We start from the raw sequence: 23,197 nt of genomic DNA on the forward strand, positions 1-23,197 counted from the left end.
TGCTCTCCCCCGAGTCTGGGGGGGTGATGACAAGATGGGAGCATCGAATTTCATAGGAAAAAGTCCTAAATGGTTGTGTACAAGTGGGGAGGGTATCGCCAAGACCCTCACAGAAACACAGAGCGTTTTAATGGGTTCCCATCCCTGCAGCGGTATCTGGAGATAGCTGGGACCTAGGTTTCAAACCCTTCAGTTTATTAATGTTATTTTTCAGTAATACACTATAAGTGCAAGTTTGGGGATTCCAGGTGAAACTAGGGGAGTCTATGTTGGTTCCTCGTCACTTTTGGGTACTACAAACGTGATCTGGTATTCAGTGTGCGTTCTGCAGGCGAGTGTGTAGGGGGGGTGTGGAGTAATTACTCTGGAGGACACTGGTTTGGCAGCCTCGGAGGCTGTAATCCTCTGTTTATCACAGCCAGAGGTACGATGTGCTCATTCCCGCCCCGTGCTCTTGTCTCCCTGCTTCACACCTGACCTGCATGAACCGTAGCAGAAGTGAGCGGGATATATAATTGTTTTGCCTGTTAAATTCTTGCCCTTTCTGAAAAGTTCCCAGATTCCACATCACTCTGGACAGGACACTTGTCCACTGGAATTGAATTATCCGTTGTGTATATTAATGGGAGTTACGTCCTCTGGTTCCTTCTACGTGCTCTTTGTTTGCACGTCACCGGGGCACTCCTGTGCTCCCTCGTATGACCAGCTGCCACCAGTTTTGTACAATTTCTCATCTTTTTCCTATTCCAGCTGTCACACTCCTCAATCATGTTCTCCACCCTATTTTTGAAATAGGTGCTGTCGTTTTCTGTGCATTTATATCACGCCTAATACGTGGGAGGGTTCTGGTTTCTGACATCTGTCTCATTAATTTTAATCTCAGTCAATGATTATTTGGGGTGGGGGGGATTGTTTTGTATGCTATGTGTATAATTACAGTGGATTTTCTCTCTTACCACCCTGGTACATTGATACTAAGAGTCTATTACTGTATCAAAATAATTTATCCTGAGAAATTATTACTGGTGTGCAGATTCCCATTGACTCCATTTCTTGTTAAAAAGTCACAAGATGCATCTCCCTGGTTTGGGCTGAGCTGACCCTCCTCTGCACTTAACATAAGAGAACACGTAGCTGTGTGCACACTTGCACGCAGACGGCGCTCATGCGTGCTGACACAGCTCCTCTGACCCCCTCCAAGGTGGACACGCCAGATGCAGCAGAGCTGGTCCCAGAGGAGGCACTCCCACCTCTTGCAAGCTCTTAAGTTCTCTTCTCACCAGCCAGAGTCTTTCAGAAGTATTTTCAGAAAGGCAGGTGCATGCGGTTGTGGGGGACAGCTTGCTTTGAGTTACGCTGCCGTTTCACCTTACAGCAGCCATGCTCTCGAAGGGCAATTATCTGTGTCGTAATTAATGAGGGAGTTTTCTCTAAAACTGCAGTGTGGTTCACACAGCTTCCAGAAGATTAGTTTGTTAGTTACTGACTAAAATATTTGCAGATGTACTTTGCTGTGATAACATCTCTGACCGGAGGTGACTCATTACAGACTCAGTAGTGAAGATCTGCAGGGCCAAAATGGGACTGCCTGACCCAGAATTTTAGGCTCCTCCAGCGGCCAGCATGACCCCAGAGTCAGCCAGGGGAACTTTGCTGTTGGCTTTAACTTGCAGCGAAGGTCTGAGGTCAGGGCTGGGCCAAGGAAGAAGTCCTTTTGCCTCTTCTCCTCGCTGCTGCCTGTCTGCGGTGGCAGGGAAGGGGGGGCAGTGGTCACTGGCTCCCCGTACGAGCCGGGGTGCTCTTCTTGAGGGGCGCGGAGCGCAGATGCCTTGGCTTGTGAGCTCCCTTTGTGGAGTACAGAGAGCAAAAGTGGGCCAAGTGATACCAAGCAGTGCAACAAAGCTCATGCTTCCTTAGTACCACATTTCATGGATTAAAGGTGAGCTTTAGCCTCGGAAGAAACCAGGTCCCATTAGCTTTCATGCTTTTTTCCTTTTCTGCAATGTCTGTATAAGCATTTTTTTCATAACAAGACCTTGTTACCAAACACTGGGTTGCATTGCAAACATGCAGCAGTTCTGCCTTTTGCAAGTCCCCAAGACATGGGATATACAACCTAACTCCTTTGTCTGGAATACTCATACTAATCAGCTTTGATTAGTATCAACCTTGAACATGTTACTCCAAATTTAGCTGTAGGAGAGTCAGAGCTACAGCCCGTGAATAAAACTGGAATGGATTTGAGACTATACACTTGGCAGTGTAAATTGTGAAGCATAAGGTAAGTATTTTTTAGAAGGCATTTAAATTAATGTCTTCTGATGGTGTCTGCAGCAGGACAGCGCTTGAAGACTTGTTAGCTAATAATTCATAGTGAATACCTGCTGTGTGTGACTTAGCAGACGGCGTGAGTAGGGACTGAGCCTGTTCACATGCACTGGGTTTAGCCGTACAGCACTGGAACTGAAAACCATAACACACAGAGGGAAATCTGAATTAACTCTGGGACCCTTTGACCTCTGAGTAGGAGCAGGGCACTGCTTCTTCAAAATGCATGAAGTGATCAAGGTTTTAGCAGTAGAGGGTGTAGCTGTTTCTTCTCAGGGCCTTGTGTAAAAACTGCTTGGGAATTAATCCATTGCTTTGTTTTGGCATCCTTTATACTAACAGAGAAATGTTGAGAACAAACATATTACTGAAAGCTCCTTCTGTGGTACCAGACCTTCAGTTAGGAAGTACAAGACAAAGGAAAAATAAAAAGAAAATTCATTAATCATACCTTACCGTATGTAATCAGATTAGAATTGTCTTCAGTTTTACTGGCTTAATAAACAGTGTGTCTATCAGAAGTGCTTGTTTCAATGATGCAAAAATAAGAGTGACTGCTTTCCTTTACATGTGTTAAGTGGTTTACAGAAAAGACAATTCTGCACCAAAATTAGCATGAAATTTGAAAAGCTCATCAATGCTTGAAGTTGGTCATGAAATGAGCAATGTAATTCCTTCACATTGCTCCTAATGCCGTATTTGTGTTTATGGATATGTTGGCCTTGGTTGATGGTAGGTTCTGCTTTTGTAATTTAATTTTATTTCTTTCTTATTATAGGCACGTGGCTTGCAAATATAATAAAAAATTTCTGTGAATATTACTTTGGGAGGCAACTGTTCCTTAAGGAAGCCTTAAAACCCGTGTTTGTTTTGTTTATAAAATATGCACGATGTAAATAGTCCCTGGCAGATCTCCTGCAAGGCTGGGTTTGTGGTGACATACAGGGACATTATGATCCTTCAGGTCAGGCAGATCTGAGTGAGTACTTGGAAAGAAGCGTGACAAACTTCCACCTCTTTAGGGGCTTTTTAGGGACTTATCTGATCCCAGGTACAGTGACAGAACGACAGGCGTTCCCCGTTGCCTTCGTAGCTAAGGGACAAGGTAAAGTAAGTTTGCAACAAGTTTGCAGAAAGAACTATACTGTTTATACGTGAAGGGAGTTTCTGTGTGTGCGTGGCTCGCTTTATCCTTGTGTCTCTGTACTAGACTGTGCTGTCCTGCGGCAGTACAGGCAAGCTGCCTAGGTGCACAAAGTGCGGTGGAGGAGTTGTGGTTTATGTCAGTTGAGGGTTTTCTCCTGTAAGGAGGAGTAGCCTTAGATGGAGAGATGTGTTGTGTGACTGAGATTTTTCTTATTTGCTTTGTTCTGACCATTAGATCAGCTGCACTCTTTGTACTTCAAAGGCTATAAAATGACACATAAACACACTATATGGTGTATCCATCGTGAGCTTACTTAAGTCTGCAGCATCTGGGGAAGAGATGACCAGAGGCACCCAATCCCTGGGGCCCCTGCAATGGTAGAAGATGGATGAAGTGAGGTAGGTCTGAAAGACAGCCGTGGACAAGCCATACCCCAGAAGGCAGAAGGGTGAAAATCCCTGATTCCACCCTAGAAACTCCTATTCAACCCTGTATTGGGCAAATCGCAGGAGAGAGCCATCTGGGGATATTTCTCCATGCATCCATCCTTTATTCAGCCTTATGCAGTCTCCTTTCTCCTGACGTGGCCCTTCCCAAGCGTTCAGATGGTGGGGAAACAAGAAACAGAAGCACAGACAAGAATACATCTATATCCACTTGTAAAAGCACTCCTTCCTGACCTCTCGGCGTGGCTGGCTGTGCAGTACCCCTGAAGCAGGCAAACTGACTGTAGGTTTTGTTGCTGCAAAGCTGCATCAAAGCTGCAAGGGGTTCTTGGAGGGCAATGCAAAGCTGCTCTTTTTCCCCATGGTCCATAAAGAGAAGCCATGAGTAAGGGAACTGTTACCTTTATTCCAAGATCAAAAGGGACCCCATGACCATATTCTTTTATCTTCTGCAATTTTCCCTAGACAGTGCATTGAAGTATTTATTATTTACTATAATGTATATTATAAAAACTGATACTATAAAAGATAGCTAATCCACAGTTTTGAAGTCCAAGAATGTCTATTTAAGAACTACTTTATCTGTTTGGATGTGGTCCTGGGCAACTGGCCCTGCTTGAGCAGGGGGGTTGGTCAAGATGACCTCCAAGGATCCCTTCCAACCTCAACCACCGCTGTGATTCTGTGAGCCCCATGCTCCAGTCCCTACCTTCTCTGATAAACTGTCCTTGTATTTAATTCCTCACTGTTTGGTTATTATTCACATAGTCTGATCTCACAGCTACAGTAGAGAATTCTGAGCTTTTGGTTCATTTGGGTTTGATAAAGTGTTCTATTTTGTTTATGTTTGAGTAGTGACTTTATGCAACTTAATGTTACTAAAGATGGAAGGTGATTAAGCCCCCAATTTGATTTGCCACCATTTTTGCATTTTGCGTTATCTTTGTATTGTGCACTGCTGCAATGTCAGTGGGACATTACACATTCATGAAGTTAAGCAGGTCAGTATGTGCTTTTCTGGGTTAGGACCAGAAGGTTTGGAATTCATATAAATGATCCCTTAGTTATATTTTGCTAGACCTAAAGGATGGGAAAATAGGATAGAAAGGATTATAATTTTCTGCTGATTCAAAAAATGTTATTTGGCAAGAGTGCTATTGCTTTCAACTGCAAAATCAGAAGAAATGTATCTCCATAAGAGAACAGTGAGATGACTCTGCAGTCAGCTCAGATATGTTAATTTGGGTTATGTGTGTAGAGCAAATGATGCCAGCATAAGCAAACCTCACTTAATTCTTAACAATTACCTGCAATTTATGACAGAATTATCATGATGTAGCTCTTGGAAGAATCTTAATCAAACTGAACTGGGTTGACATATTGTCATACAAGAACAAAGATGTCCATGAGAGAGAGAGGTAGAGAGGGGTATAATTCTATTCTCCAACTTTGAAAGTGAACATTTTTAATGTAATTTCTTGTAAACAATGTGACATTTGAAAGAAGTAGAAGTGGCCTAGTCTTAGGAAAAAGAAAGCAAGTCTTGCGTTCCTTCATCCATTCAAATAGAGCTTGAATTGTTTCATTTATAAGGGATCTTGGAACGACATTGTCCCATCTCCATGTCCTGTGGATGGCTCACTGTGGGCTCTCAGATTTAGATGGGATCTCCTCCTGCAGCTCTCTAAAAGTAAGTGTGGATGTGTCCTGCCAAATGACAATCTCAAAACGGTCTTCACTTGATACTCTTTACTTGTAGTCTTTGTTCTCTTCTTACCCTTTGTTTTTTCTAAAGGACTTTGGTCGGATGCCTTGAATTGCATGTGTTAGTTTAAAAGACACTACAGTATTTATTTTTTTAAACGAGGTGTAACATTCAGGACTGATCCTGAAGATGCCTAATGCAGCATAGTGCTCGTTGCCGTATCAGCCCTAGTTATTTAAGGTGGCAACAACCACACTTGAAAAATGCCCACTTGCATGCTAATTCCATGCTGTTCCATGTAATATTTCAAACATTTTGCAAAGATTGGGTGTTACTTAGGCAACCCCATGGTTTACACCTTTATTCTCTTTACTTCTGCTGAGGAACTCTACGTAGCCTATAACAATATCTCTGACCTGAGCCAGCTGACCTGGTTGGATCACCTTGAGGTTTTGGACCTGGAAGGGAACAATATTGAGGACATCGACCAGATGCAATACCTGGGACTCTGTCGCAAGCTGAGCCGCCTGACAGTGGAGGGCAACCTTATATGTCTGAAGCCAAATGCAGAATCTGCAGAGGTGAGGACTTGGTTTGCACATACTGTGTAAATTTTTGGCAGTGCTTTTTTCAGTTTGAGTTGGAAATGAGAAACATTTCTGCACCTTCCTATTGTATCATTCTGAGTGATGACACGGGATGCATTTGCCATCTTTCAGTCCTGTTGATTTTGTCCTCTTGTGGGTATTGTCTCCAAGATGAGCACAAATGAAATACAAGGAGTGCTAGTAAAGACTCAGGCCTGTTTCCTAGCAATGTGTTCCTTCTTACCTGTGAGAATGGGATTGAATTAGAAATCAGCTGTTCTGATCCATAGAGCTGTTCTGTCTTCTCCCAGCTTGAAGTGCAAACAGGCATCTTAAAGGAAGACCAAGGAGAGCATGGACCCCAGCTGTATGGATCCTTCCAGCCTGTAGGGACCTGGCAGTGGGTTAGAAAATAGCCAATATCTTTCTTCCAAGATGTGCTAGCTGCAACATCTCCATTAGATATCTGTCTTTGGGCTTTTTCATTTCTTTTGGATGCTCTTTGGTTCAACAGCAAGTGCTCCAGGACCACCACACTCAAAAGTTGAACCCTTGGAAAAACGATGCTTGAGATAACCCGGAAAAGCTATATTGTAGGAAGTCCTTGTTGTCCTTTCCCCTAAAAGGTTAAAATCAAATGACAAAAAAGACCTTCAGCAAAATCTGAAGTTACAAAATACAGTGATTCACCTCTTATGTACTGAAATGATAAAATAATTTCTGCAGAGGTATTTTGTTGAGAGCACGAGATCTTCTGTCTCTCAAAGATAGAAACACAGTCATACATGCTCTGCTTTGGGTTTCATGGGACTCAACAAGAACCGTAAGGGAGATCTAATTCTACGTGAGCAGTCTCAGAGCTGTATTACTCTCTTTCACTTTTCCCTGCTTCAAAAAAAAAAAAAAAAAAAAGCATTGTTGGGATATAAAAACAAGCATCTTGTCGTGTTCTGAAGAGGTAGCTGGAGGACAATCAGAGTTGAAAAAACTTGGTCAAATAAGACTGTTCCTCATTTTGGTCACGTAGTATCTAAGGCATACCATCAGACGACAGTTTATGGCCAGTGCCCTATATATTGTCATCCAGGTCTTTTGGAAGGCGGCGGTCCTGTGCACGCACCCAGAGGTGTGTGCTGGGCAGGGCAGCACTCGCTGAGGGCGGCGCCGTCCCTGGTGGCGCCGTCAAGAGCTGATGACGCCGGGGTTGGAAAGCGGAGCAGGGCTTGGTGCTGTGGCTCCGCTGGGCCGTGTTCCATAGCTTCACTGGATCCTTCGGAGTGATCGTGACCGTGCCATTAATTTGTGCAACAAGTTGAGTAAAACGTAAAAATATTTGTCCTGGATTTAGACTGGAAAACTGAGGTGCTATCACTAAAACTCAATCGTGTAGTACACATATTTTAAATCCTCGCACTTTTTAGGTATATGAGTTATTAAGATTTTTCAGGTGTGATTGTTGGCTTGATCATATCCCTCAGTAAAAGGAGCCACAGGAGGCAGTGCTTTAGCTATCATACTTTTCCTCTCTAGAATCCAAAAGAAAATATTATACACTTGCCTTTCTGTTTTGAACTGGTAGAAGTATACTTCAGAAACCACACTTGTAACTATTTGTAACCAAAATGATTTCTCCATCAACAGTTCTCCCTTATGGAAGATGCAATCATGAGAGGAAAAAACATACTCCTGCTGTCAGGAAGCACTGCCTGCTTCTGATGGACAAAACATGCCTACTTACTCTTTTCACTCCCACGGAGACCAGTACAACTTCTGACAGTTCCTTATCATAGCTTCCTACCACGGCAATGGTGCAGTATATCCTAACAGCATAGAAAGTCTGTTTCTACTCCCTTGTCATTCCTGCTCAAGGAAAGTGGTGTTTTTGGAGGGCGTAGTTTTCACTTGACGTCTTCAGCCCTTAAATGTAACGGAGAAATACCCAGTAAACGAGCCCTTGCTTTGTTTAGCTGAGGCAATCAGTCCTTGGGATGCTGCTGCATGTTGTCACAGAACGGGAGGTCAGAGAGGAGCCGGGTGTGGTGGTGTGCCCTGCCGCTTCTTCTCCACACTGCCTGGCTGTCTCTGCTCCTGTGCAAGTAGTTGCGTTCGGATGCCAGGGAGAATTTGCCGACGGAGTCTGCGCGGCGGTATGTTTTACACGGAGCTGTAACAGAGGCAGCCTGCCAGTTCCCTGTAGTCTCCCATCCAGTCTCCCTGTTGGGAAGCTGCTCAGCCCTGGGCGGTCACAAAGCCAGCCCTGCCCCCCCCCGCCCTTCTCCGTGGACTTTGTCACTTTCTGGGTTTCAACCGTTGTTTGCATTCCTTCAGGGCATAGCCAAATCAGCTGCAGTATAGAAAAGAATAGATGTGGGCTTACTTTGACGTGCCCTAGATGGCCAGCTCTAATTCCTCAAACTCCTGCTTGTAGTCTGGCCCTTGCTACAGCTCTGTAAAAGCTCTCCTATTTATTTACTTTCAATCTACAGAATGGTGCAGCTAAATTTACCACTCTCTCTTCAGACAGCCTGTTTGCTCTCTGTAATTTGATTTTCAGATGAGCTCATCTCCCCCTTGTTATCTAAACCAAGAGCAGCAACCTGATGATAAATTCTGCAGCCTCTGTTGCAGTAATGTAACATGAGCGTAACACGATGCTTCTCTCCACCAGGACATGGCTGGAAATTGGCTGTAGCCCAGGCACTGTTCAGAGTACATGTAGCATGGCGATTGGTTGACTCATTTTCTAAATTAAGATTAAAGGCTTAGTTAGAGAAATTTAGTGTCTCTGCCTCTTAACAACAACAAACACACACTTTGGTGAGTTCCCTCTGCCAGGCTGGGTGCTGCATCACGCGGAGGGAGGGAGCATACAGGCTGCCAGGTCCCACAGAAAGTTTTCTGTCTGTGACAACTCCATGTTTAATGACAATGTGGCTTTTTGCGGTTTTTTAATATTGCACGCAATGTCTTGAAAAGTGTAACGTTTATCTGGATGAAGCAATTGATTTGTATCTAGCTGGCCATTCATATTTTGCCACCAGCAGTGCACTCTTCCTTTATACTTTAAGAGATTGACATCACCATTTGCTGTCTTTTATAATCTGAGACTACTTTAACCAAAAATATCCCCGTTGCAAATCAGCACAACCCAGTCAGCCCTGAGGTGTTGCTAAGATTTCCCAAAGAGGAAGGTGCCATGTGAAGGTGTCTTTCTACTGCTGGAATTCACCAAGACAGCCCAGTTCTCAGTGTGCTCCAGGCACGTTTGTAGCTGTTCTGGACTGGCCTTGCTGCTCAGAGGTCCCCAGGCATTGGCTTGTGCCCGTGAATCATTTTATACCATGTCAGCTCCACGCAGGCATGCAGAAGGGGGCTGCACCCACGCTTTCCCCCGTGGCTGTCACACGGAGCCCGCGTGCATTGGGAGCATTCGCGTGGGTTTTCCAGCACGCAGAAAAGAAACCAAAGTGCAGTCCAGCTGAGCCTTCTGAGCACCTGCTGTCGGCATGCGACCTCCTGCAGAAAAAAAAAAAAAAAAGTAGTTTGAAGGAAGCCATCGCTTCCAACACTGTAAAATCACACACCGAACCCCTGAAGACTGCCCCAGTTCATTCACTGTAGCTGGTTTATGGGTGTGCCCCAAAGCACGATCCATGGAAATGCTCTTTCTTCTTCCATCAGCAGGTGTAGCAACGCTCATAATGTTTTCAAGTCTTCCCATAACCTGAGTATTGATGCAGCAGTCAGAGGAACTGCAAAAGCAGGGAGAGAGGCTGGCTGAATGCTGAGGGTGCCCACGCTTTCCATGGGCATCAGTGGCTTTCTACGCTTTTGTACCTTATACGTAATATAACACAGACAAATGCCAAAGTCATCAGTGGATAAACAGCAAAGGAGCCTTTGGGCAGGGGGCATGTTTTTGCACGGCTCAGGACGTGTTCACAACCAATTTGAGTAGAAATTATGTGATGAGAAAGCACAGTTAAATGAAATTCTTGGCTGTATTTATTTCTATTGAATGAAGTGAATAGGTTTGCCTCAGAGAAGGCATTTCAAGTTATATAGCAGTCATACAAATTGAACACTGCTGTGCTGCTGGTGGAAGTCCGCAGTCTGTTAAATAAACCATTCAAGTGACCACTTTCTCAATTTCTCCAGGAACCAGATTATAATTATAGAGCTGAAGTAAAAAAACTCATTCCCCACTTGGAGTATTTGGACGAAATACCAACAAGCCAGACTGCTCTCCTTCCTTCCAAGAAGACACATGAGGACTGGCTGATCATCAAGGAATCCATCAAGGAAGGTAGTTTAGCTGGAGACGTTTCATGGTTAGGTATGTCAGGTTTCCTACTGGGGTTCATTTTTCAGGTTATGATGTGTGAAAAAGAAAGATGAAGCACAAGCTGACCTCTTCAAAGATGACATTTAATTATAGTGAAGGGACAAAGGACATTGTCCTCTTCGCTTGGGAAATGAGGAAGCTGGAATTCAGCACAGTGCAAATGAAAGGTGTCCTAAGCTGGGCATCAAGCTCAGAAAAATGCAAGTGACTTCCAGAGCATCAAGTAAATCCAACAGTAGCTGGGAATCTGTACTTATTCGTTCTGCGTGATGGGAGAAAGCAAAGCTCGGATAGGAATGTTCAGCAACAGCTGTTCACAGCCCTTTCCGTGGCAGCAGTCAGTCCCGTGTAGGGTGGATGGTGCGGGATTTCCTGCTCCAATTTAATAGTAGGAAAAGCAATTTGGTCACCGCCCCTCGATGATGGCAGCGTCCTAGCAACTGAGATTGCGTGGTCTCGTAAGAGATCTGCTCCATTTTCTTTACCTCTGTGATTAAGTCCATTACATTCATTCATAGAGAGTAAATGGCTTGAAAATAAATCCGTTGTCCCCTTGCCTGTAGCCTTGGTTATAGTTCAAATGTCCATGCTTTTATGTATCATGCTACATGCACTCTACCACATACCATTAAATATTACAAAGTATTTCCTATAACTGCTCCTGTTGCTTCCCATTAGTGTGGGCAATGCAGTTGGCTTCCCAGCCCCCCCAGTTGTGGTTTGCCTGCCAACTGCACTCCATTAAAAATTTAGTTTGTTTTGGAATAAGTACATACGTTTGTCATTTATTTAATCCCTGTGGGTCCAAATCATTAGTTGTAATAGTAGTTATGGTAGGGAAAAAATCCATTAAGATCTGATCCTTCAGTGATCCTGCTTTGGCAATACCAGCTATGGTTCAGAAAACTAGTTAACAAAGTGAGCTGAGAGAAACAGTAGGGATGGAGCACAAAAGCGGGAATTGGTGTTGTTTCCTAGTGTAACCAGACTTACATTCTTGCCTTCAGCTCTGAACTGATGAGCTCATATGGTCAGGTTCAGACAGAGCCATATTTTTTTTCTTTCCTATAGCAACGTTGACTCTGGTATTTTTCACACGCTATTTCATGGGTTTGTATTAACAACTACGGCCAAGATATTTTAAAGGTTCCTAACGGCTATATTATTACAGAGCTGATTGCTCCACTGTGGAGCTGGTAGGTACTCAACACTTTACAAAGCACACTATTCATCTAGGCACCGAAATGAAATTTGCTCTCCTCTGGTTTGTTGGCTGCACATGCTGCTCTCTCAGCTGTGCCGGGCTCCCAGGACAGCCAGCGGTTGGGCAGGTAAGAGGACAAGGCTCTGTCTGCCTTCGCTAGCTTTTGTATAATCCACCCTGCCCTGTAGCATTACAAAACCTCATTTTTTGCCTTTCTTTCTGTGGTAGAGAAGTAACTGCCTCTGAGGCAGTACTGGAACAATCTGTCACTGCCATTCCCTGATTGCCATAACTCCTGGGATGTGATTTGCCCTGATTGACTAACAGCTCTGGTAAGGTGGCCGTCACCACCTGTGTTGTGCCTGGGCATTTAAGCAATATATTTTGAGACTGGGGGCTTGGACTGTGTCCTGTGGCAAGCCCGCGGTGGTTCCCCCGCAAGCAGGAGGGCAGCAGGTGAAAGGCAGCTTCCTCTTACCCTAGGCATGCAGGCAGGGGAAGTAGCAGAGCCCTGGACACATCCAAGCTCACCCGTGGGGCAGTCAGAGGCGGGTGGTGAGCACAGGGTGGTTCCTGACCCTCTGCCCAGCCAGCAGCCTGGCTCTGGTGCCCAGGAGCAGGAAGAGGGCAGAAAGGGACATTGGTTTATTTGGGGGTCCCCACGTTCTGCCGTCTGCAGAGGACGTCTACGAGGGACTGTGTACAGCACCAGGAAGCCCTCTGTCTCCAGTCTCAACCCATTCCAGCATGTTTCTTGTAGCTGTAATGACATATTTTTTGGTCCCTTGCAGCTCCAAGTGTGCAGCAGCAGTCATCATATTGGCAGTGTATGGTGGTGGTGTGGTTTGGAGCATCGCACGACTGTGCTTACACCAGCAAAACCTCTCTCTTAGGTCCGTATCTTGGGGCAGTAGCAAGGCAGTCTGGATGCAGCCTGGGACCCCTGACAGCTTCCAGACCTGGAACTGCACAGTGGTCTGCTAACGCAGGGAGATCTCGCAGTGCCCACCTCTTGTGCAGTGGCTGTCCTCTTCCAGGTCACGCTGTTTCTGAGGAGCTGTTCACAGAAGATAGCTCCAGTGATTTGACACATGGTAATGTATGTTTTTTAATCCTGTTCTTTCCCACACCTCCACCTCCTTCCGAATGTTATTATTGCTGATGAGGGCCTGGGTGCTTTGAATACCACCCACCCGCGCCGCTGCTAGATCAGGTTCAGAATATGTTTCTTCTGTGGGACTGGCCTTCTTTAGAGTGGGCTTTCCTTTGTTTCCCCCTGCAGCAGAAGGCACGAGTCACCTGGGCTTCCCGCTCCTCTGCTCCTCACCCCCATGCATTATGTGCTGCTGTCCCTTCTTGCCAGCCCCACACTGCGATGGTGCTCCCTTGCTGAAGTTGCCTTTCACACCTCATCAGAAGCTGTCCCCAGTCCTTTCAGCCGCACGCTAGCCCAGCTGGGACTCACTCAGGTCACCTCTGGGCGCATCATTCAGTCACAGGCATGTGGTGTGAGGTGGTCCTCTGGAAAGGCATGGTGGTGCACCTTCACTCCCCGTTGGCTCGTGTGCTCCAACTATGCATACTGCGGGCCCGTACTGCAGCAACACTGCTGCTGTCAGTGAGCACGTTCTTTTGGGTTTCCAGAAGTGGGTCCCTCAGCAAGAGGAGTCAGTTCCTTGACTCCACATACCTGATCTACAGGCTAGCCCAAAACACGGGTGTACCACTGCCCTTCATGCCCTGGCCACCTGGAAGTACCTGCCAAGTTAGCAGCTCCTGGAGCCAGCTGCGTGGAAAAGGAGTTCAATTCTGATGCAATATTTGGCACTTCCCAAGACATCCTTCCCTGGCTCCTGGAAAGACCTTGACGGTGCAACTCCAGCAGCCTGTAGAGTGCAGATTAAATAGGAAGATGTTTGGTGTTTGTTTTCCCAGCACTGTGAGCTGCTTCCCTCAGGTGCCAGTCCCACCTCAGTTCCTTGCTGTAGGTAGGACTCAGGATCATAAGCTAGTTGAAGCAATGCAGTGTCAACAGCTGAGAGCGCATTCACAAAAGTATGTGGAAACAGAGCACAGCTTGCCAGGGAATGAGACCACAATTTCACGTGCACTTTTAGGTAGCTAGCGCTGCTGATAGAGACAGTTTCACCCGGTGGTCACCGCTTCTTCCTGCCCCTTTGCTGCCTTGTCTCTTGTTTTGGCAAGAGCACCTGCACAGCCACACAGGGAACCTGATTCTAGTCAAAATACAGCTGAAAAATAACCCAGCAAAACAAACAAACAAACAAACAGCATATTTAGTTTTAAGCTGGATCTGTTCCCTGATCTGACTTACCATGTGGCCATGCAAATGTTTGCACCAGCGCAGTGGCAGAGGCAGGACAGGAGGAGAAGGAAACAGATTCTGGTAGAAACAGAGAAGCTGCCTCCTCTGAGCAGCAGTGTCAGACCATGCCAGCTGACACTGTGAACTTCTGCCATGAAATATTACATCTTCCTGTCTGTGGGAAATGATGTTGACTGATGTCGTGGCTTGAGCTCAGAGGGCAACTGCTTTCAAAGACAGCACCATTTGTTAAACGCTGGAGTAAAAAGTTTTCTCTTTTCCTTTTTTCTTAGGACTCTGTCAAGTTATATGTGGGAACCCCACCAAAGCCCTTCGTGCAAGGAGGCAAAAGCTAGGTGTATGTTTTTCTTGTACAGTTCGTATTCCTGCCTGTCGACCCCCATAAATCCTGGGATAAACTGAACTGCCACTGTGTCATGAGGCAGCTCACTCTCTTCTGTAGCCCGAAAGCCCCCCAACATGCAATTGGCCTTGAGGAGGACAGAGAGTCTCTTGTCCTGATGCTACAGAGGTGCCCATGTGCTAGCAACAATTAACCATCAGCCGTACAGGAACACATGAATATCATGTATCAGTTGCTGGCGGCGCATTCCTGTCGTCCTGGCTGAGCGAAGCGCAAGGCAGGAATGCAAAATTTGATGGTATTTCTACAACAGCTATTAGGCAAAAGATTATTTCCAGCAGTGTTTCTTTGACGTTGGTGTAAACAGTCAGATTGCTAATGCTACGAGGTCATTCCTGTTGACTAAACAAACACAAAGCCAAAGTTTGTTCCTCTAGGCAGTGGGGTGGCACCCCAGCCCTGCGGCTCAGCCGGCTCATGTCAGCAGAAACGTGGTGAGAGGGTCTTCATATGTGTGAGGGAGCGCAGCCTGGCTCATCGTTGTTGGCTTTCACGGGCCGTGAGTTCAGCACAGCACAGGTGCACGTGTGTGCATTTAAACGGGCTGTGCTAAACCAGGGAGCAGCGTGCACAGGACACCCGTGACGCTGCGCTGCCGGCAGCCTCGTTTAATGCTGACAACGGTCCTTAAAGAACCGCTGGAAAAAATGTGGCCCCCCCCTTTGTCTCCCTGCTGACACTGCCCGAGCACTGGAAGCTTCTCTGAAACAAATTTGAACATCCGAGTGAATTACTGTGTATTATAAACTAGCATGTGGAAGGGGATTGCAGTCATACGCTGAATGATGCAGTTTCTGTGGTACTTGTCTTAATATGCTTATTGGTATAGATGCTACAGGCTTATATGCCAGTGAGACATAAATCAACATTTTTGTTACTGCCACCCTGGGTTTCTTGAGCTGTAACAGTGCACGCAACTGGGGCATGGGGCTTCTTAAAACTGAAGAGCAAGAAAATGGTGAGGGGTGATCTGAAAACTCAGGAGTAACAAGCGGACTTTGGTGCCTTCTAAAATCCATAATCTAGAAACGAATCTGAGGTTATCAAGATAACTTCTGTCATTTTTGCAGCCACCTGCAGTGAGCCCTTTGAAACTGTGCAGTCTGAGGACGGAAAACCTTTGCGGCTCTGGAGGAGGAGGAGGATGTCTGCACCAGGAGGATGTGTTCTCTGAACTGAGAGAGCGGAGAGAGCAGCACAAGCGGTAAGACCACCGGAGAATTCTTGTCATGCAATAAAACGGGCATTCCTTTTCAGCTGTAATAATAAAATAAACTCTCTGGCCACCTGGTGACAGTTTCAGGGAAGAGTCTTGGCCTCCTGCCTTCCCGTCCCTGCAGTGAAAATCCTTCCATCAGTCCTCCCCACTAGAGAACCTGCAGGGTGGGCAAAGGAGAATAAACCTGGGGAAACTCTGAGCTCTCTCTGGAGCAGGCTGAAGACCAGCATAGGCAGGGTGGGCTTGCTTGTTTAGCAAGAGCAAGGAAATGACTTCGTAACTGGGAAAGATGTTCTTGGCCCTGACAGTGTCTACCTTCAGACGGTAGAAGAAGTGAAAGTGGATGAGTTTTTCTTCAAGCATCACCTTGACCTAGCCAGATGAAAGGCTGAATGGAAAAGAACACCATGCCGAGACTCCCCTGTCTCATAGACAGATAATGGTTGTTTTGGGAGTAAAAAATGGCTTTATTTCTCTGAGCTTACTTCACTGTGTAGTATTTTAAATCTGCACCATTTCACTTGATTAACTTTAGGACACTTGCAGATAATCAGGCACGGGCATCTTGGACGGCTAATCCACGTAGAATGTTTTTCTGTATCTCCAGCAAAGTGGGAAATCACAGTGGGTGACTAAGTCCACTGCCTGGGTGCTTGCCTGTGCGGCCGTGCCGAGCTGCGCTTGGCTGGCTGCACAGTCACAGCTCAAAGGCTAATGAAAGGTGTGATACTTGATGCTGTGCAGGTGCCTGCAAACAGGTCAGCAAGAAAAAGCTGCCCGAACACTGAGGGTAACTCTTAGTGATGAGGAAGAGGGTGAGGTCTGCAGCCCGACTCACAGCTGTGAAGATGCATTGAGGGAGACCCGTGATGAGCACCTCATCGAAAGGATTTCACTTGATTCTTCTTGCCACTCCTGTCTCTCCCAGTCTTCCTCAGGTACTGGACCTAAACCTCTGGGAAAGGGTTAGCACTGGGTAGTGACACGTGCTACTAACTGTTTGTAGATAGGTGTATTAGTAACTGCAGTGTTTTATGAGATCTGGCTTCTGTGCTCTAGAGCAGCAATTTGGAAATATCATTGCAGAGCCAGACCCTAAATAATCCATTCCAATTTTTACACAGGACATGGCCAGCTGTGTTGACCATCAGTTGATATATTTCAGCATGGATCTGTAGAATTAAGAGGAATAAAGCTGATTTTACACCAGTTTAGAATCAAGTTTAGAGGAAGGGCATGCCTCTGTCTTTTGCCTTGTGTCATTAATTTATGGCAGTGCCATGTGTGTCTAAAATACTGTCGTTCCAGCTGAGCTATATTTTACCCCATTTGGCACTGATGGAAATAATGGCTGAGCTAATGATTTAACTGGGCAACTGGGAATTCTGGAAAGGTATGCAAGCAAAGGGATGCGTTCAGTAAGGAGTTTAAAAATGAAACATGCTCTTCTATTCAGGAACAAAGCCGAAGGCCTCTCTGGAATTGCATTTACATGAATGAAAACAAAATACACTAGTTGTTGAATATTGTATTTAAGAATATTAGAAATATTAGGTTATTCCAAATACATATTGAGTAGAGGAGCTTACAAAAGTACAACTTTAATCTATTTCTATTTTTTTTTTTCCTCAATAAATATCAGTGAGTTTTTGATTTACATTTCTTTCAAGGGCAAAAATGGACCTATTAAAATTTGGAAAAATACAATACATTTTGGAAAAAACAGAGGTACCATTAAACTATTCAAAGCTTCTGTGTATTAAGAGTAATATAAACAGTATCTCCTTAACAAGAACAGAAACCATTTGGAAAAATCTAAAGGAATGGGCTGTTGTCCAGTGACCACATAAGTCTTAGATTATGATCTCATGGTCTCTTTAGATTTAATCTGATTTTCTTTAGATTTAATCTGATCTTCTTTAGATTTAGCATTATTTCTTTAGATTGAGTATGATTTATTATGATCTCATCTTCTTTGTAGATTGAGTAGACAGTGCCCCAAACATCTCACAGCATCCCAGCGTCATGCCCTATAGGAATATGAAAGTGAATGGTCGGGCACAGCTCTGACCATTGTGTAACCAAATCTGCTGGGATTTGGTTACAAGATTGATGGAGTGGTTTGAAATTTGGTATTACCTAAGGGGGGGGGGGGGAGGGACACAGATGACACATCCCAAATCACAAGCAGATGGCCAACATAACCAAAATGCAAATAATCACAAACCCAGTAGCCTTTGCCCAGTCACTATCAGACAAATGTGTTTAACAACTGATAGGCTATATTCAGCAAAGCAGTTAAAAACACACTTGACCTCTGTGACTCAAGACTGTGTCGAGAGTTGGAGAGGTATTTAAATGCCTCAACACTTGACTTCAGAAGTGTGTCCTACCCAGTGTGGTTTTCTCACAGAAGAGCTTGTTACTGGAAACTATCCTTCTGAGCAAAACCACTCTTATGTAAAAGTGTTTGCAGCATCAAATCCATATAACCTGCACTCTTTGGAAGTTGGTGAGTGTTATTTCAGGCTCTTGAGTCAGGCATACCAGTCTTTCAGAGTGTCTTTACTTAAAAACAAATAAAAAGCCCTATGAAATTTAGATATGCTAAAAGCATATAGTATGACGGAAACTGTTCAGTGAAAAACTTTAATCGGCTTCATGTGGTTACCTAAGCAGTAAAATACATCCCCATCAGTTAGGAGCTATAAAGCTGAACTTTCTGGGCCTGGGTTTTGGTGGCACATTCTTTAGATTGTGTTCCTGCCCCCAACTCTGCACGTCAGGCGCTTAGGTACAGTTGGTTCTTTTAATAGACAAGAGCAATTGGACCCCTGCTACATATAGAATGGTTTTAAGCATATATGCACGCATGTTATATTCATAAGTCAGCAAGAAGATTTTTCTTGCAGAGTATGTTGCCACCTGAGGATCACATGGGCTAAAATATGAACAGCCAGGTAGTAGCCCTGCATGCATGCAGTGCAATATTTTCACTGGCAGTTGGGCACTTTCCGTAATTTTAAAGCTAATCTCAAGATTTTATTCTTACACCTCTGCCTCTGATTAAAAAAAAAAAAAAAGTGGATTCACTCATCTGTGATTATTCCTGTGCCTTGGATTTCAGATCGCTGGCTGCGGTCCTCGAGTATTTAAAAGAAGTCAGTGCAAACACTGGCCAGGAATGATGCAGATATGAACCTGCCTGAGAAGGTGGGGATGAGTGAGCTGATCTGTCCCTGTTGAGCTGTGCGTGGCTCGTGAGCAGTTCCTGTGCTTGGCACATCACCAGCAGTGCTGGCGGGGAGGCTGCCCGGTAACCCAAACCCCCGACGGCCAGGGGAACCGATTCAACGAGGCCGGAGCTGCTGTGTGCCCTGGGACACATCTGCCCACCCAGCTCCGTCACACAGCGGTCTCCGAAACCTTTTGCTCACTGGGTTGGTCATTTAGGAGTAAGATGAGCCGGTGAATCACTGTGCACCCCTGCCCTGTTTCAGGTTCATCACAGGCTCAGGAGGGCGCAGCGTGCTCCAAACCGAAACACTGTCTAATCCCATCCCCTCCAAAAAGCCCTCCACCTGCATCTGTAACGGGCGGTGCAGCAGGACCCTGGAAAATGAGGAACCGCAGGCTAAGATGCCTCAGAACACCCAGGCAAGAGGAGGACAGGCAATGGACACGGCAGTGCCAGCCAAGGGCTCATCGGGAAACTTCAGCCCAGGCTCTGGGCAAGGAAGGTGCTCTCGTGAGCCAGCACGGCGTGCCGGCTGCCTCGGGGTCCCCAGGGCAGAGCCGGCCCGCTGGGAGCACGGGCTGGCAACGGCCCCTGTCAGGACCAGCAGCTGTTGGATCCAGAAGCAGCAGGTATGCACGCTGCCGGCAGCACTGCCCGCAGCCTGGCCGCGGAAAGCAGAAGGGACTTGACGACAGGAAAATGCAGACTTCGGTGCTGTCTCTGGAGTCTCCTGCCTGTTCTGTAAGAAGAACTCCTTTTATTTGTGCTGGCGCTTACCTTTGTGCACCTAATGCTAAATGAAACATTTTCTCATGTTCCTTACAGCTTGAACATTGGAAACCTTGTCTTCTCTTGAATAATAGCCCAGAATTTTCCTGTGTTCTTACTGCTCCATTCTCATATTCCCCATGCAGGGCCGATGCCCATGTCTGTTGCAGGGCTCTTGTACTGGCACTTGTTTAAGACTTTCCCTGGGTAAACCCCAGGACAAGTTCCTGACATCCCACTTACTTTTTTTCTCCCTTGAATCTTACATTAATTAATATGAAAAAGAGCTCTGGAAAATAAAGTAGGCACTAGAGAAGTGTCACATGCACCAAAACATGGTTATTTCTGAACCCACTTACTGCAAGATTAGCACTGTGTTGATTGTTTGAAGAAATAAAACTGAGGAGTTGTGACGTGACATCTTGATTTTGAAGTTAACCTAGTCATTATAGAGCAGTACAGGCAGAGAGTGCGTGCCCCATTTGGGAAGCTGGTGTGCCTTGTGCTGCTCCTGGGCTTGGCACCTTTCAGCTGAGTTTTCAGAACAGGAGATGGCAGAGCTGGTGGGGAGAATGCAGATATCCAGCCCCAGAGTGCAATTTCACTGCAGCGTGTGTCTCTTTTCCTCAGGCCCATGGTGGATGAGAGCCCCCCTGGAGAGATCAACCACCACCAGCCAGCTGTCTGCTCGTCCACAAAAGCCTCGGAGAGGTTTGGGCTGATGCATGCTGCTTGGCCCCTGACTGCCAGGGCCATGCTGCAGTCATTGCCAGACAGACCCGCTGCCTCAGCAACGTCTCAGAACAGAAATCCCCGGTCCTAGAAGATACCCAGGTGGCAGCATGTGTTGGAGCCATGCACACAGCACCATCTTGGAGGACCGATGCTATCTTTCAGCTTCTTCTGCAAGCTAGACACAGAGCTGTACAAGTAGAGCAGTTCAAACAAACGACATGATTTGCCTCAATTAAGGCTACAGCTGCTCCAGAAATACTTGCTTTAAAGAGCACCCACTGATCAACAGAAGAGCTAATTAACCTCTTCTTACGGAAAAACAGGGTTATTTTTGCAGCCTTCATGCACTAAAAGAGAACGAGTCCTAACGTATTTCCTCTCATCCACACCATGTGCTGCTCCGCGGGTCAGGCAGGGACACTGAGCCAAGCCGAGCATGGAGCCTGCGCTTTGTGGAGTGGACTGGAGGAGGTGAGGGACACGGGGCATTCCCTGTCACGCCCAGCCACCTGACCCAGCAGCAGCCCCGTGGTGTATCTTTTGCAGCCCTGGATGTTTAACATGCAAGGGACAAAGCCAGGGGCTGGAGAGGAAGCGCTGACGGGAGCGGGCTGTAAGGGAGGGACGCGCTGCCCGAGGAAGAGCCCAGGAAGGCTGGGTGGCTTCAGACCTTATGTCCCCACAGGAGCTCACCCCATTCACAGGCCCCCGAGGGCCTTGTTCCCTGCATCACTGTGGGAGCGAGTGCTGACCAGGTGGCTCATCCCCATATTAACGTGTTTGTTTGCTTCGTAGCATTTCTGCTGCTTCCTATGGGGAGACGTTGCACGCCGGGACTGCGCTAGCAGGGCTGACCTCTGTGAGCAGGTGCCAGAGCATCCCCTGAGTGTGCCTTTAGAGCCAGGCATCCCACCTCTCGCTTTTTTAGATCAAATAGGCTTTCCAATTTCCTATATCCAAATAATTTTAAGTAGTGCTGCGTCAAAAACAAGGCAGGGAAGAGAGGGAATAATCTCTTGTTTTTCCAGTAGGGCATTTGCTTTATATTCGGGTGAGATTCAAAATATCTGTTTTAGTGACTGCAGACTGTGAGATGCTGATCCAAATGGCTGTGCCTTACAACATTATTGATGTTGCAGTCTGAAGCCAAGCGTCATCACATTTTTTTCCAGTTTAAATTACTATGTTAGCTATATATTTTTAAATCAGTTGATAAAACAGTAATTACGCGATGAGTTAATGAATTGGTTTATGTCTTCTTTCTACTGGTCAGCTTAACATAGAGAAGGAAAATAATAGAGAAAGCCCTAAAACTTCGTCTCATCATGGTGATACTTGCACCACTTTCTCCTACTGTCGTGGTTGGGGCCTGGCTGGCAGCCAACCACCACACAGCAGCTCTCTCTCCCTTCCCCTCCGGCAATGAGAAGGGACAGAGAGCCAGGCTTGGGGTTCGAGATAGGACTGGGGTGGGGAAAAATCCCCCTTTATGGTCACGAGCAAAAGGCAGACTCGTTAGGGGAAGAAAAAAAAGAACATACATTTATTACAGACACTAACAACAACATGTAACAGAGTAGGACAGTGAGAAGCATTGCCACATCTTGAGAACACCTTCCCCCCACCCCTCCCTTCTTCCCGGGCTCAGCTCTGCTCCCGATATCTCTACCTCCTCCCCCAGTGGCGCAGGGGCAGGGAATGGGGGGTGCAGTCAGTGCTGCCACTTCCCTTCTCTTCGGTGAGGGGAGTGTCTGGAACTTGTTCCCCCTGCTCCATCATGGTCCCCCTCTCACAGCAGACAGTCCTCCACAGACTTTCTCCGACATGAGTCCCTCCCACGGGCCGCAGCGTTCCCCACACTGCTCCGTCATGGGTCACTAACTTCCTCTGACTGGATTCCCTCCCACGGCTGCAGCCCTTCCCGAGCTGCTCCGGCGTGGGACACCCCCGCATGCTGCAATCCTCCCAGCACTGAATTACAGCAGCGGGGCTGCCTTTTCCCACGAGACCCCGGCCTTCTTTGGGCACAGAACCCTTGATCATACAAGCAGAAGCCACAGGCCATAAATCAATGTCTGCTCCACCGTAGATCTCCATGGGTGGCGGGGGGGGCCACCCTGCCATCTCCCCACAGGATGCAGGGGGGTCTCTGCCCCGTCACACCTCCCCCCTCCTTTCTTCCTCCGTTCCTCCACTGACCTTGGTGTTCACGCAGCTGCAGCAACTCTTCCTCACCAGCCTCACTGCTCCTCACCACGTCCCTTCTTAAGTATGTTATCGCAAAGGCGCAGCTGATGGGCTCAGTTTCCCAAACAGAAGTGGAGCTGACTTGGAGCTGGGGGAGCTTCGAGAAGCTTCTCACAGGGGGCCGCCCCGATAGCCCCCTCCCCTGCCACCAAAAAACTCCACCACTCACTCAACCCAGGACACTAGGGCAGCTAGGCGGGTCTGCACGTCCACATCCGTGGATGCAGAACACTGGGCACGGATCTGGGAAGTAGTCTCAAAGTGTCCGTGAGCTCGTCTCGCGGCAAACAACTTGGATTTGTATGTGCACGGGGCAAGGAGCTTCTCTGTGGTGGAGAGGACTTGGAGAAAGGGTCAGGAAAAAAGCTCTGCCCTCATGCGTGGGAAGTAAGAGTCACTGAGGGCTGCACGAAAACCACTGAACTCGGGGGTTTCCTGCTGTAACCTGCCCTCAGGTACCCCAGTGGTAACTCTCAGG

The 23,197-nt window shown here is 46.7% G+C and overlaps 1 protein-coding gene across 10 annotated transcripts in view; it reads left to right on the forward strand.

Moving 5' to 3' along the window:
• The window catches only part of LRRC56 (leucine rich repeat containing 56), a 66,352-nt gene extending 44,655 nt beyond the window's left edge, over nucleotides 1-21,697 (forward strand). For 3 of the 10 annotated variants that reach the window (XM_033003474.2, XM_033003471.2, XM_033003472.2), the window contains 9 exons: nucleotides 5,515-5,611; nucleotides 6,010-6,207; nucleotides 10,372-10,549; nucleotides 12,656-12,856; nucleotides 14,382-14,446; nucleotides 15,583-15,716; nucleotides 16,476-16,669; nucleotides 19,232-19,598; nucleotides 20,368-21,697. In XM_033003474.2, the coding sequence (XP_032859365.1) occupies nucleotides 5,515-5,611; nucleotides 6,010-6,207; nucleotides 10,372-10,549; nucleotides 12,656-12,856; nucleotides 14,382-14,446; nucleotides 15,583-15,716; nucleotides 16,476-16,669; nucleotides 19,232-19,598; nucleotides 20,368-20,560 (1,627 nt within the window). In that variant the 3' untranslated portion in view covers nucleotides 20,561-21,697. Of the gene's footprint in view, nucleotides 1-2,077; nucleotides 2,282-3,709; nucleotides 3,874-5,514; nucleotides 5,612-6,009; nucleotides 6,208-10,371; nucleotides 10,550-12,655; nucleotides 12,857-14,381; nucleotides 14,447-15,582; nucleotides 15,717-16,475; nucleotides 16,670-19,231; nucleotides 19,759-20,367 lie in introns of those variants that run through there. The other 7 variants (XM_033003479.2, XM_033003477.2, XM_033003473.2 and 4 more) reach the window with 7 other exon arrangements.
• Nucleotides 21,698-23,197: the final 1,500 nt, after the last annotated feature.

Source organism: Tyto alba, unplaced genomic scaffold, assembly GCF_018691265.1.
Source record: "Tyto alba isolate M040663 unplaced genomic scaffold, T.alba_DEE_v4.0 Super-Scaffold_8, whole genome shotgun sequence".
Lineage (NCBI taxonomy): Eukaryota > Metazoa > Chordata > Aves > Strigiformes > Tytonidae > Tyto > Tyto alba.